The sequence below is a fragment of the Schistocerca gregaria genome, chromosome 8, assembly GCF_023897955.1.
Source record: "Schistocerca gregaria isolate iqSchGreg1 chromosome 8, iqSchGreg1.2, whole genome shotgun sequence".
NCBI lineage: Eukaryota > Metazoa > Arthropoda > Insecta > Orthoptera > Acrididae > Schistocerca > Schistocerca gregaria.
The window spans coordinates 60,375,198-60,390,828 of NC_064927.1; the positions used below are offsets into that span (position 1 = coordinate 60,375,198).

Consider the following 15,631-nt stretch of genomic DNA (forward strand, 5'->3'; position numbering starts at 1 on the left):
TGCCAGAAAGCCAAAACAAAATGGCGTAGTTCATTCATAAAGTGGTTAAGAACAAAGTGACAGTTGCCACGGCTTGTTGACAAATATTTATTCACGTTATAATTGCGCAGACTGTTCGCTCCTTTGCTCGTTTACTCTGCCTTACTGAAGACTGAGGCAGTCGACACTTCTCATAACCCTGTTTTCCGTCTGCGGCAGGGAAAGGATCGCGCCCTCAGCGGACGCCGACTGACCTCACGGGCGCAATCTCGCAGATGAATGGCAGTTCCAGGTCGCAGCGCACATCCTTGTAGAATCCTCTGTCCGACAGCGCCAGGCAGTTCTCGGAGACAGCACGATCATTGTTTTGCGGCTCTCCAACATCCCACACTTGAAATTCCATGTCTGCTAGGTGCCTGCCTGTGAAAAGTAAACGAGTCGTTGACACAACAAATATGTTCAGTTATTACAAAAACATAGCTGGGGTATTAGCACGCTATTAAGATGGTGGAGTTCATATGACACTTTCAGTTCTAATCTCTCAGCAAGTTCCAAACTAGTGCACACACGGATGCCGGGTAAAAGAATAATCTCGAAACAGTCCTTTAGACCGTGGGTAATCCATTTCTCTGCAGGATTCTTTCTGCTAGAGATGCTAGTCCTACAAGCTATGCAGGAGAACGTTTGTGTAGTTGGTAACTAGGACATGTAATACTGGCAGAAGTCAAACTACAGTCATGGGTTATAAATCATGCCTACATGGCTAAGTCAGAAGGAAATGCCTAGGTGGCTAAGTAAGAAGGGAATTTTCCTGACAAAAGCAAAGTTTCCCAGTTTCATTCCTGGTTAGGCACAATTTTAGCGTGACAGAAAGTTTCAAATCAGCATGTACTCTCCTGGAGAGAGAGACGATATCTGCAAATATGAGTACTTTTAAAATGACATGTTGTCCATCATTAACCAAGCGAGCAGTAAGTGAAAATACACTCCTGGAAATTGAAATAAGAACACTGTGAATTCATTGTCCCAGGAAGGGGAAACTTTATTGACACATTCCTGGGGTCAGATACATCACATGATCACACTGACAGAACCACAGGCACATAGACACAGGCAACAGAGCATGCACAATGTCGGCACTAGTACAGTGTATATCCACCTTTCGCAGCATTGCAGGCTGCTATTCTCCCATGGAGACGATCGTAGAGATGCTGGATGTAGTCCTGTGGAACGGCTTGCCATGCCATTTCCACCTGGCGCCTCAGTTGGACCAGCGTTCGTGCTGGACGTACGTGCAGACCGCGTGAGACGACGCTTCATCCAGTCCCAAACATGCTCAATGGGGGACAGATCCGGAGATCTTGCTGGCCAGCGTAGTTGACTTACACCTTCTAGAGCACGTTGGGTGGCACGGGATACATGCGGACGTGAATTGTCCTGTTGGAACAGCAAGTTCCCTTGCCGGTCTAGGAATGGTAGAACGATGGGTTCGATGACGGTTTGGATGTACCGTGCACTATTCAGTGTCCCCTCGACGATCACCAGAGGTGTACGACCAGTGTAGGAGATCACTCCCCACACCATGATGCCGGGTGTTGGCCCTGTACGCCTCGTTCGTTATGCAGTCCTGATTGTGGCGCTCACCTGCACGGCGCCAAACACGCATACGACCATCATTGGCACCAAGGCAGAAGCGACTCTCATCGCTGAAGACGACACGTCTCCATTCGTCCCTCCATTCACGCCTGTCGCGACACCACTGGAGGCGGGCTGCACGATGTTGGGGCGTGAGCGGAAGACGGCCTAACGGTGTGCGGGACCGTAGCCCAGCTTCATGGAGAAGGTTGCAAACGGTCCTCGCCGATACCCCAGGAGCAACAGTGTCCCTAATTTGCTGGGAAGTGGCGATGCGGTCCCCTACGGCACTGCGTAGGATCCTACGGTCTTGGCGTGCATCCGTGCGTCGCTGCGGTCCGGTCCCAGATCGACGGGCACGTGGACCTTCCGCCGACCACTGGCGACAACATCGATGTACTGTGGAGACCTCACGCCCCACGTGTTGAGCAATTCGGCGGTACGTCCACCCGGCCTCCCGCATGCCCACTATACGCCCTCGCTCAAAGTCCGTCAACTGCACATATGGTTCACGTCCACGCTGTCGCGGCATGCTACCAGTGTTAAAGACTACGATGGAGCTCCGTATGCCACGGCAAACTGGCTGACACTGACGGCGGCAGTGCACAAATGCTGCGCAGCTAGCGCCATTCGACGGCCAACACCGCGGTTCCTGGTGTGTCCGCTGTGCCGTGCGTGTGATCATTGCTTCAACAGCCCTCTCGCAGTGTCCGTAGCAAGTATGGTGGGTCTGACACACCGGTGTCAATGTGTTCTTTTTTCCATTTCCAGGAGTGTAAATTCCTCCGACCTGAAAAGGCCGAAAATATCAAATCCTTGGCTGTGAACTCCAGTGCAGATCGAAAGAGGAGAATTGTGGAATGAGATTTTCACTCTGCAGCGGAGTGTGCGCTGATATGAAACTTCCTGGCAGATTAAAACTGTGTGCCCGACCGAGACTCGAACTCGGGACCTTTGCCTTTCGCGGGCAAGTGCTCTACCAACTGAGCTACCGAAGCACGACTCACGTCCGGTACTCACAGCTTTACTTCTGCCAGTATCCGTCTCCTACCTTCCAAACTTTACAGAAGCTCTTCTGCGAAACTTGCAGAACTAGCACTCCTGAAAGAAAGGATATTGCGGAGACATGGCTTAGCCACAGCCTGGGGGATGTTTCCAGAAAGAGATTTTCACTCTGCAGCGGAGTGTGCGCTGATATGAAACTTCCTGGCAGATTAAAACTGTGTGCCCGACCGAGACTCGAACTCGGGACCTTTGCCTTTCGCGGGCAAGTGCTCTACCAACTGAGCTACCGAAGCACGACTCACGTCCGGTACTCACAGCTTTACTTCTGCCAGTATCCGTCTCCTACCTTCCAAACTTTACAGAAGCTCTTCTGCGAAACTTGCAGAACTAGCACTCCTGAAAGAAAGGATATTGCGGAGACATGGCTTAGCCACAGCCTGGGGGATGTTTCCAGAATGAGATTTTCACTCTGCAGCGGAGTGTGCGCTGATATGAAACTTCCTGGCAGATTAAAACTGTGTGCCCGACCGAGACTCGAACTCGGGACCTTTGCCTTTCGCGGGCAAGTGCTCTACCAACTGAGCTACCGAAGCACGACTCACGTCCGGTACTCACAGCTTTACTTCTGCCAGTATCCGTCTCCTACCTTCCAAACTTTACAGAAGCTCTTCTGCGAAACTTGCAGAACTAGCACTCCTGAAAGAAAGGATATTGCGGAGACATGGCTTAGCCACAGCCTGGGGGATGTTTCCAGAATGAGATTTTCACTCTGCAGCGGAGTGTGCGCTGATATGAAACTTCCTGGCAGATTAAAACTGTGTGCCCGACCGAGACTCGAACTCGGGACCTTTGCCTTTCGCGGGCAAGTGCTCTACCAACTGAGCTACCGAAGCACGACTCACGTCCGGTACTCACAGCTTTACTTCTGCCAGTATCCGTCTCCTACCTTCCAAACTTTACAGAAGCTCTTCTGCGAAACTTGCAGAACTAGCACTCCTGAAAGAAAGGATATTGCGGAGACATGGCTTAGCCACAGCCTGCGGGATGTTTCCAGAATGAGATTTTCACTCTGCAGCGGAGTGTGCGCTGATATGAAACTTCCTGGCAGATTAAAACTGTGTGCCCGACCGAGACTCGAACTCGGGACCTTTGCCTTTCGCGGGCAAGTGCTCTACCAACTGAGCTACCGAAGCACGACTCACGTCCGGTACTCACAGCTTTACTTCTGCCAGTATCCGTCTCCTACCTTCCAAACTTTACAGAAGCTCTTCTGCGAAACTTGCAGAACTAGCACTCCTGAAAGAAAGGATATTGCGGAGACATGGCTTAGCCACAGCCTGGGGGATGTTTCCAGAATGAGATTTTCACTCTGCAGCGGAGTGTGCGCTGATATGAAACTTCCTGGCAGATTAAAACTGTGTGCCCGACCGAGACTCGAACTCGGGACCTTTGCCTTTCGCGGGCAAGTGCTCTACCAACTGAGCTACCGAAGCACGACTCACGTCCGGTACTCACAGCTTTACTTCTGCCAGTATCCGTCTCCTACCTTCCAAACTTTACAGAAGCTCTTCTGCGAAACTTGCAGAACTAGCACTCCTGAAAGAAAGGATATTGCGGAGACATGGCTTAGCCACAGCCTGGGGGATGTTTCCAGAATGAGATTTTCACTCTGCAGCGGAGTGTGCGCTGATATGAAACTTCCTGGCAGATTAAAACTGTGTGCCCGACCGAGACTCGAACTCGGGACCTTTGCCTTTCGCGGGCAAGTGCTCTACCAACTGAGCTACCGAAGCACGACTCACGTCCGGTACTCACAGCTTTACTTCTGCCAGTATCCGTCTCCTACCTTCCAAACTTTACAGAAGCTCTTCTGCGAAACTTGCAGAACTAGCACTCCTGAAAGAAAGGATATTGCGGAGACATGGCTTAGCCACAGCCTGGGGGATGTTTCCAGAATGAGATTTTCACTCTGCAGCGGAGTGTGCGCTGATATGAAACTTCCTGGCAGATTAAAACTGTGTGCCCGACCGAGACTCGAACTCGGGACCTTTGCCTTTCGCGGGCAAGTGCTCTACCAACTGAGCTACCGAAGCACGACTCACGTCCGGTACTCACAGCTTTACTTCTGCCAGTATCCGTCTCCTACCTTCCAAACTTTACAGAAGCTCTTCTGCGAAACTTGCAGAACTAGCACTCCTGAAAGAAAGGATATTGCGGAGACATGGCTTAGCCACAGCCTGGGGGATGTTTCCAGAATGAGATTTTCACTCTGCAGCGGAGTGTGCGCTGATATGAAACTTCCTGGCAGATTAAAACTGTGTGCCCGACCGAGACTCGAACTCGGGACCTTTGCCTTTCGCGGGCAAGTGCTCTACCAACTGAGCTACCGAAGCACGACTCACGTCCGGTACTCACAGCTTTACTTCTGCCAGTATCCGTCTCCTACCTTCCAAACTTTACAGAAGCTCTTCTGCGAAACTTGCAGAACTAGCACTCCTGAAAGAAAGGATATTGCGGAGACATGGCTTAGCCACAGCCTGGGGGATGTTTCCAGAATGAGATTTTCACTCTGCAGCGGAGTGTGCGCTGATATGAAACTTCCTGGCAGATTAAAACTGTGTGCCCGACCGAGACTCGTACTCGGGACCTTTGCCTTTCGCGGGCAAGTGCTCTACCAACTGAGCTACCGAAGCACGACTCACGTCCGGTACTCACAGCTTTACTTCTGCCAGTATCCGTCTCCTACCTTCCAAACTTTACAGAAGCTCTTCTGCGAAACTTGCAGAACTAGCACTCCTGAAAGAAAGGATATTGCGGAGACATGGCTTAGCCACAGCCTGCGGGATGTTTCCAGAATGAGATTTTCACTCTGCAGCGGAGTGTGCGCTGATATGAAACTTCCTGGCAGATTAAAACTGTGTGCCCGACCGAGACTCGAACTCGGGACCTTTGCCTTTCGCGGGCAAGTGCTCTACCAACTGAGCTACCGAAGCACGACTCACGTCCGGTACTCACAGCTTTACTTCTGCCAGTATCCGTCTCCTACCTTCCAAACTTTACAGAAGCTCTTCTGCGAAACTTGCAGAACTAGCACTCCTGAAAGAAAGGATATTGCGGAGACATGGCTTAGCCACAGCCTGGGGGATGTTTCCAGAATGAGATTTTCACTCTGCAGCGGAGTGTGCGCTGATATGAAACTTCCTGGCAGATTAAAACTGTGTGCCCGACCGAGACTCGAACTCGGGACCTTTGCCTTTCGCGGGCAAGTGCTCTACCAACTGAGCTACCGAAGCACGACTCACGTCCGGTACTCACAGCTTTACTTCTGCCAGTATCCGTCTCCTACCTTCCAAACTTTACAGAAGCTCTTCTGCGAAACTTGCAGAACTAGCACTCCTGAAAGAAAGGATATTGCGGAGACATGGCTTAGCCACAGCCTGCGGGATGTTTCCAGAATGAGATTTTCACTCTGCAGCGGAGTGTGCGCTGATATGAAACTTCCTGGCAGATTAAAACTGTGTGCCCGACCGAGACTCGAACTCGGGACCTTTGCCTTTCGCGGGCAAGTGCTCTACCAACTGAGCTACCGAAGCACGACTCACGTCCGGTACTCACAGCTTTACTTCTGCCAGTATCCGTCTCCTACCTTCCAAACTTTACAGAAGCTCTTCTGCGAAACTTGCAGAACTAGCACTCCTGAAAGAAAGGATATTGCGGAGACATGGCTTAGCCACAGCCTGGGGGATGTTTCCAGAATGAGATTTTCACTCTGCAGCGGAGTGTGCGCTGATATGAAACTTCCTGGCAGATTAAAACTGTGTGCCCGACCGAGACTCGAACTCGGGACCTTTGCCTTTCGCGGGCAAGTGCTCTACCAACTGAGCTACCGAAGCACGACTCACGTCCGGTACTCACAGCTTTACTTCTGCCAGTATCCGTCTCCTACCTTCCAAACTTTACAGAAGCTCTTCTGCGAAACTTCTGTAAAGTTTGGAAGGTAGGAGACGGATACTGGCAGAAGTAAAGCTGTGAGTACCGGACGTGAGTCGTGCTTCGGTAGCTCAGTTGGTAGAGCACTTGCCCGCGAAAGGCAAAGGTCCCGAGTTCGAGTCTCGTTCGGGCACACAGTTTTAATCTGCCAGGAAGTTTCATATCAGCGCACACTCCGCTGCAGAGTGAAAATCTCATTCTGGAAACATCCCCCAGGCTGTGGCTAAGCCATGTCTCCGCAATATCCTTTCTTTCAGGAGTGCTAGTTCTGCAAGTTTCGCAGAAGAGCTTCTGTAAAGTTTGGAAGGTAGGAGACGGATACTGGCAGAAGTAAAGCTGTGAGTACCGGACGTGAGTCGTGCTTCGGTAGCTCAGTTGGTAGAGCACTTGCCCGCGAAAGGCAAAGGTCCCGAGTTCGAGTCTCGGTCGGGCACACAGTTTTAATCTGCCAGGAAGTTTCATATCAGCGCACACTCCGCTGCAGAGTGAAAATCTCATTCTGGAAACATCCCCCAGGCTGTGGCTAAGCCATGTCTCCGCAATATCCTTTCTTTCAGGAGTGCTAGTTCTGCAAGTTTCGCAGAAGAGCTTCTGTAAAGTTTGGAAGGTAGGAGACGGATACTGGCAGAAGTAAAGCTGTGAGTACCGGACGTGAGTCGTGCTTCGGTAGCTCAGTTGGTAGAGCACTTGCCCGCGAAAGGCAAAGGTCCCGAGTTCGAGTCTCGGTCGGGCACACAGTTTTAATCTGCCAGGAAGTTTCATATCAGCGCACACTCCGCTGCAGAGTGAAAATCTCATTCTGGAAACATCCCCCAGGCTGTGGCTAAGCCATGTCTCCGCAATATCCTTTCTTTCAGGAGTGCTAGTTCTGCAAGTTTCGCAGAAGAGCTTCTGTAAAGTTTGGAAGGTAGGAGACGGATACTGGCAGAAGTAAAGCTGTGAGTACCGGACGTGAGTCGTGCTTCGGTAGCTCAGTTGGTAGAGCACTTGCCCGCGAAAGGCAAAGGTCCCGAGTTCGAGTCTCGGTCGGGCACACAGTTTTAATCTGCCAGGAAGTTTCATATCAGCGCACACTCCGCTGCAGAGTGAAAATCTCATTCTGGAAACATCCCCCAGGCTGTGGCTAAGCCATGTCTCCGCAATATCCTTTCTTTCAGGAGTGCTAGTTCTGCAAGTTTCGCAGAAGAGCTTCTGTAAAGTTTGGAAGGTAGGAGACGGATACTGGCAGAAGTAAAGCTGTGAGTACCGGACGTGAGTCGTGCTTCGGTAGCTCAGTTGGTAGAGCACTTGCCCGCGAAAGGCAAAGGTCCCGAGTTCGAGTCTCGGTCGGGCACACAGTTTTAATCTGCCAGGAAGTTTCATATCAGCGCACACTCCGCTGCAGAGTGAAAATCTCATTCTGGAAACATCCCCCAGGCTGTGGCTAAGCCATGTCTCCGCAATATCCTTTCTTTCAGGAGTGCTAGTTCTGCAAGTTTCGCAGAAGAGCTTCTGTAAAGTTTGGAAGGTAGGAGACGGATACTGGCAGAAGTAAAGCTGTGAGTACCGGACGTGAGTCGTGCTTCGGTAGCTCAGTTGGTAGAGCACTTGCCCGCGAAAGGCAAAGGTCCCGAGTTCGAGTCTCGGTCGGGCACACAGTTTTAATCTGCCAGGAAGTTTCATATCAGCGCACACTCCGCTGCAGAGTGAAAATCTCATTCTGGAAACATCCCCCAGGCTGTGGCTAAGCCATGTCTCCGCAATATCCTTTCTTTCAGGAGTGCTAGTTCTGCAAGTTTCGCAGAAGAGCTTCTGTAAAGTTTGGAAGGTAGGAGACGGATACTGGCAGAAGTAAAGCTGTGAGTACCGGACGTGAGTCGTGCTTCGGTAGCTCAGTTGGTAGAGCACTTGCCCGCGAAAGGCAAAGGTCCCGAGTTCGAGTCTCGGTCGGGCACACAGTTTTAATCTGCCAGGAAGTTTCATATCAGCGCACACTCCGCTGCAGAGTGAAAATCTCATTCTGGAAACATCCCCCAGGCTGTGGCTAAGCCATGTCTCCGCAATATCCTTTCTTTCAGGAGTGCTAGTTCTGCAAGTTTCGCAGAAGAGCTTCTGTAAAGTTTGGAAGGTAGGAGACGGATACTGGCAGAAGTAAAGCTGTGAGTACCGGACGTGAGTCGTGCTTCGGTAGCTCAGTTGGTAGAGCACTTGCCCGCGAAAGGCAAAGGTCCCGAGTTCGAGTCTCGGTCGGGCACACAGTTTTAATCTGCCAGGAAGTTTCATATCAGCGCACACTCCGCTGCAGAGTGAAAATCTCATTCTGGAAACATCCCCCAGGCTGTGGCTAAGCCATGTCTCCGCAATATCCTTTCTTTCAGGAGTGCTAGTTCTGCAAGTTTCGCAGAAGAGCTTCTGTAAAGTTTGGAAGGTAGGAGACGGATACTGGCAGAAGTAAAGCTGTGAGTACCGGACGTGAGTCGTGCTTCGGTAGCTCAGTTGGTAGAGCACTTGCCCGCGAAAGGCAAAGGTCCCGAGTTCGAGTCTCGGTCGGGCACACAGTTTTAATCTGCCAGGAAGTTTCATATCAGCGCACACTCCGCTGCAGAGTGAAAATCTCATTCTGGAAACATCCCCCAGGCTGTGGCTAAGCCATGTCTCCGCAATATCCTTTCTTTCAGGAGTGCTAGTTCTGCAAGTTTCGCAGAAGAGCTTCTGTAAAGTTTGGAAGGTAGGAGACGGATACTGGCAGAAGTAAAGCTGTGAGTACCGGACGTGAGTCGTGCTTCGGTAGCTCAGTTGGTAGAGCACTTGCCCGCGAAAGGCAAAGGTCCCGAGTTCGAGTCTCGGTCGGGCACACAGTTTTAATCTGCCAGGAAGTTTCATATCAGCGCACACTCCGCTGCAGAGTGAAAATCTCATTCTGGAAACATCCCCCAGGCTGTGGCTAAGCCATGTCTCCGCAATATCCTTTCTTTCAGGAGTGCTAGTTCTGCAAGTTTCGCAGAAGAGCTTCTGTAAAGTTTGGAAGGTAGGAGACGGATACTGGCAGAAGTAAAGCTGTGAGTACCGGACGTGAGTCGTGCTTCGGTAGCTCAGTTGGTAGAGCACTTGCCCGCGAAAGGCAAAGGTCCCGAGTTCGAGTCTCGGTCGGGCACACAGTTTTAATCTGCCAGGAAGTTTCATATCAGCGCACACTCCGCTGCAGAGTGAAAATCTCATTCTGGAAACATCCCCCAGGCTGTGGCTAAGCCATGTCTCCGCAATATCCTTTCTTTCAGGAGTGCTAGTTCTGCAAGTTTCGCAGAAGAGCTTCTGTAAAGTTTGGAAGGTAGGAGACGGATACTGGCAGAAGTAAAGCTGTGAGTACCGGACGTGAGTCGTGCTTCGGTAGCTCAGTTGGTAGAGCACTTGCCCGCGAAAGGCAAAGGTCCCGAGTTCGAGTCTCGGTCGGGCACACAGTTTTAATCTGCCAGGAAGTTTCTTATCAGCGCACACTCCGCTGCAGAGTGAAAATCTCATTCTGGAAACATCCCCCAGGCTGTGGCTAAGCCATGTTTCCGCAATATCCTTTCTTTCAGGAGTGCTAGTTCTGCAAGTTTCGCAGAAGAGCTTCTGTAAAGTTTGGAAGGTAGGAGACGGATACTGGCAGAAGTAAAGCTGTGAGTACCGGACGTGAGTCGTGCTTCGGTAGCTCAGTTGGTAGAGCACTTGCCCGCGAAAGGCAAAGGTCCCGAGTTCGAGTCTCGGTCGGGCACACAGTTTTAATCTGCCAGGAAGTTTCATATCAGCGCACACTCCGCTGCAGAGTGAAAATCTCATTCTGGAAACATCCCCCAGGCTGTGGCTAAGCCATGTCTCCGCAATATCCTTTCTTTCAGGAGTGCTAGTTCTGCAAGTTTCGCAGAAGAGCTTCTGTAAAGTTTGGAAGGTAGGAGACGGATACTGGCAGAAGTAAAGCTGTGAGTACCGGACGTGAGTCGTGCTTCGGTAGCTCAGTTGGTAGAGCACTTGCCCGCGAAAGGCAAAGGTCCCGAGTTCGAGTCTCGGTCGGGCACACAGTTTTAATCTGCCAGGAAGTTTTAGGAGAATTGTGGTTCGCGAGAATGGGGTGGTAGTAGGGAGGCCCGCTGCAAAAAGTGGGAGCAGCCCCACACAGGAACAATGTCATGATTGGTGTCTTGAATGCATGCATGAAGCGCTCCACCTCCAAGTCAGAAGCTGGGTGACACAGGATACCACTCAGATGCTGGATGCAACTGGGAATGCAAAAAACCGGAAATTCCCATGACAAAAAGTGCCTACCATCATTGGACGAGTGTCTAGGAGATCCCTCAATGGAAAAATAGCTGACTGTACAAACAGTGTCAGTCGACGATACGGAGGACAGCTTGGCTGCATACGGGAAAGTGGAAAATTCATTGGCTACCAACAAACACATTCCGCCCAAAGAGTGGGTCAGTGAAACTGCTAAATATCTTGTTGCAAGGACCAAGGCAAGGAGAGAAGTGGTGCAGTGGGGCAACCTGATTATGTGCACAGACCCTGCAAGCCCTCATTAAATGCTTAGTGTTACCATTTATTGCTATCCAGTAAACATGGTACTAAGCCAACACCTTCATCATAACCCTGAGTGACACAGGCAGCATCTGGAGCATTGAGGATGCAGCACCAGAGAACAACCACTTAAAGGCATTGGTCCTCTATGGCAATCATGAGGATACCCTGACAATGGTGAGCTGATCACAGAGGAAGAAAAACATACACCACACCTGGGCACCCACCAAAGAGATGTACTTCCACCAGCCCAACTAGATAGTCATCAAAATTTTCCGAAAATCAGTCACAATTTCAAGTGCTGCCAGCAGCAAAATGCGTACTGCAAAGCATCACCCAAAACCAACACGATACATCTACATCTACATGACTAATCTGAAATCCACATTTAAGTGCTTGGCAGAGGGTTCATCGAACCACAATCATACTATCTCTCTACCATTCCACTCCCTAACAGCGCGGGGGAAAAACGAACACCTAAACATTTCTGTTCGAGCTCTGGTTTCTCTTATTTTATTTTGATGGTCATTCCTACCTATAAAATATTTTCTCATTCGGAAGAGAAAGTTGGTGACTGAAATTTTGTAAAAAGATCTCGCCGCGACGAAAAACGTCTTTGCTGTAATGACTTCCATACCATTTCGCGTATCATATCTGCCACACTCTCTCCCCTATTACGTGATAATACAAAACGAGCTGCCCTTTTTTGCACCCTTTCGATGTCCTCCGTCAATCCCACCTGGTAAGGATACCACACCGCGCAGCAATATTCTAACAGAAGACAAACGAGTGTAGTGTAAGCTGTCTCTTTAGTGGACTTGTTGCATCTTCCAAGTGTCCTGCCAATGAAACGCAACCTTTGGCTCGCCTTCCCCACAATATTATCTATGTGGTCTTTCCAACTGAAGTTGTTCGTAATTGTAACACCCAGGTACTTAGTTGAATTGACAGCCTTGAGACTTGTACTATTTATCGAGTAATCGAATTCCAACGGATTTCTTTTGGAACTCATCCGGGTCACCTCACACTTTTCGTTATTTAGCGTCAACTGCTGACCTGCCACACCATACAGCAATCTTTTCTAAATCGCTTTGCAGCTGATACTGGTCTTCGGATGACCTTACTAGACGGTAAATTGCAGCATCATCTGCGAACAACCTAAGACAACTGCTCAGATTGTCACCCCAGGTCATTTCTATAGATCAGGAACAGCAGCGGTCACAGAACGCTTCCCTGGGGAACACCTGATATCACTTCAGTTTTACTCAATGATTTGCCGTCTATTACTACGAACTGCGACCTTCCTGACAGGAAATCACGAATCCAGTCGCACAACTGAGACGATTCCCCATAGGCCCGCAGCTTGATTAGAAGTCGCTTGTGAGGAACGGTGTCAAAAGCTTTCTGGAAATCTAGAAATACGGAATCAACTTGAGATCCCCTGTCGATAGCGGCCATTACTTCGTGCGAATAAAGAGCTAGCTGCGTTGCACAAGAGCGATGTTTTCTGAAACCATGCTGATTACATATCAATAGATCGTTCAATTCGAGGTGATTCATAATGTTTGAATACAGTACATGCTCCAAAACCCTACTGCAAACAGACGTCAATGATATAGGTCTATAGTTAGATGGATTACTCCTACTACCCTTCTTAAACACTGGTGCGACCTGCGCAATTTTCCAGTCTATCGGTTAGCGAGCGGTTGTATATGAGTGCTAAGTAGGAAGCTATTGTATCAGCGTAATCTGAAAGGAACCTAATCGGTATACAATCTGGACCTGAAGACTTGCCCGTATCAAGCGATTTGAGTTGCTTCGCAACCCCTAAGGTATCTACTTCTAAGAAACTCATGCTAGCAGCTGTTCGTGTTTCAAATTCTGGAATATTCCATTCGTCTTCCCTGGTGAAGGAATTTCGGAAAACTGCGTTCAATAACTCCGCTCTAGCGGCACAGTCGTCGGTAACAGTACCATCGGCACTGTGCAGCGAAGGTATTGACTGCGTCTTGCCGCTTGTGTACTTTACACACGACCAGAATTTCTTCGGATTTTCTACCAAATTTCGAGATAATGTTTCGTTGTGGAACCTATTAAAGGCATCTCACATTGAAGTCCGTGCCAAATTTTGCGCGTCTGTAAATTTTAGCCAATCTTCGGGATTTCCCGTTCTTCTGAACTTCGCATGCTTTTTCGTTGCCTCTGCAACAGCGTTCGAACCTGTTTTGTGTATCACTGGGGATCCGTTCCATCTCTTACGAATTTATGAGGTATAAATCTCTCAATTGCTGTTGCTACTATATCTTTGAATTTGAGCCACATCTCGTCTACATTTGCATAGTAAGTTCGGAAGGAATGGAGATTGTCTCTTAGGAAGGCTTCTAGTGACACTTTATCCGCTTTTTTAAATAAAATTATTTTGCGTATGTTTCTGGTGGATTTGGAAAAAACGGTATTGAGCCTAGCTACAACGACCTTGTGATCACTAATCCCTCCATCAGTCATGATTCTCTCTATGAGCTCTGTATTGTTATGGCTAAGAGGTCTAGTGTGTTTTCGCAACCATTTACAATTCGCGTGGGTTCGTGGACTAACTGCTCGAAATAATTTTCGGAGAAAGCATTTAGGACAATGTCGGAAGATGTTTTCTGCCTACCACCGGTTTTGAACAAGTATTTTTGCCAACATATCGAGGGAAGGTTGAAGTCCTCGCCAACTATAACCGTATGAGTGTGGAATTTATTTGTTACGAGACTCAAATTTTCTCTGAACTGTTCAGCAACTATATCATCGGAGTCTGGGGGTCGGTAGACGGAGCCAATTATTTACTTAGTTCGGCTGTTAAGTATAACCTCCACCCATACCAGTTCGCACGGAGTGTCTACTTCGACTTCACTACAAGATAAACCACTACTGACAGACACAAACACTCCACCACCAATTCTGCCTAATCTATCTTTCCTGAACACCGTCTGAGACTTCGTAAAAATTTCTGCAGAACTTATTTCAGGCTTTAGCCAGCTTTCTGTACCTATAACGATTTCAGCTTCTGTGCTTTCTATTAGCGCTTGTAGCTCAGGGGCTTTTCCAGCACAACTACAACAATTTACAACTACAATTCCGACTGTTCCTTGATCCAAGCACGTCCTGTATTTGCCATGCACCCTTTGAGATTGCAGCCCACCCCGTACTTTCCCGAGGCCTTCTAACCTAAAAAAGCGCCCAGTCCACGCCACACAGCCTCCGCTACCCGTGTAGCCGCCAGCTGAGTGTAGTGAACTCCTGACCTAATCTGCGCTACCTGCGACCGTAGCGATCCCGCGATTCCACACTGAAGCGCGTAGAACCGCTCGGTCACCCGGCCGGCCGATCCAACTACAGGCCGCATAAAACTGTCCTGGGACGTGATGATGCTGGTTAAACTCCAGATATGTGACCACTACATGGGTTTGACATCCAAAATATTGCGTGAGCAATTACCAAAGCAAGTGAAAAGGTTGTTTCATGGGCTCAGTGATATGTGTTATCTGACAATGTAGCAAGAACTGACACAGGTAGTTCTCCCATCTATCTGTAGACTCATCATGACCGGAAAATAGCATCAGAGGCAGGCGTGGAGTGGGTTGGGAGGGGGGTGGCAGAGAATAAAACTGCCCAACTGGTGCCTGGCCCCTTTCCAGCGAGGGAAGGGTGTGATGCAAGTCTGCATTCTGGTTAATCAACGACTGCATCTGCTGCTGCTCCTTCTGTAGGCGCAGCATTGCATAAATGCCAGGTCCACGGTGGTCCAAGCTGAATACTATAAAAAGGGGAAAAGAAAAGAAACTGGAAAATAATTGAGGCATCACACATGTCAATGCCCTATGTTGCCATTTTAGTATCTGTGCTGGCGTGACAACATCTCTAATCTATAGTGATGGCACTAGAATTTCACACACCTACGGTGGCTCAATAACGAGTGGGGAACAGAAATCTGTGAGAGGAAACGAATTCGCCATGTTGCTCAATTTATGGGAAGCAGAGCATCATAAACATTGTAGAGACATGCATGGAAAATAGTTCAACCCAAACCTAAAGGCAAGGTCTGTGGTGGCTGAACTCTATGTAAACATTGGCCTGCTCTGCTTACTGTCGCCTTCAAGGGAAACAGTGCTTAAGTGGGTCCACCCATGCCACCTGATTTGTGTATCAGGTTTGCAAACAACTGGGTTGCCCCCAACAGCTTATCTACCTCCATCGCGATGTCCGCCGGTGATTAAAGTTTTCATCACGATTTCGATAAATTGACAGCTGAGCTACATTGTCAGCAACTAGGAATAACTAACTAGTGATTTCATAGTCTGAAATGTATCTTACAACGACGTATAACATAGACTCACTAAATCTACATTTGCATGAGTATTCCACACGTGAACAAAAGCAAAACGGGGATAATGGAATGTAGACGAATTATCTCAGCTTATACAGAGGGAATTAGATTGGGAAAGGA

At 49.1% G+C, this 15,631-nt stretch overlaps 1 protein-coding gene across 1 annotated transcript in view; it reads right to left on the reverse strand.

Annotated features, from left to right (window-relative positions):
- LOC126284640 (uncharacterized) overlaps positions 1-15,631 on the reverse strand; it is a 120,813-nt gene that overhangs the window by 25,716 nt on the left and 79,466 nt on the right. Inside the window, exon 6 of the mRNA XM_049983717.1 lies at positions 234-399. Coding sequence (XP_049839674.1) covers positions 234-399 — 166 coding nt within the window. The remainder of the gene's footprint in view (positions 1-233; positions 400-15,631) is intronic.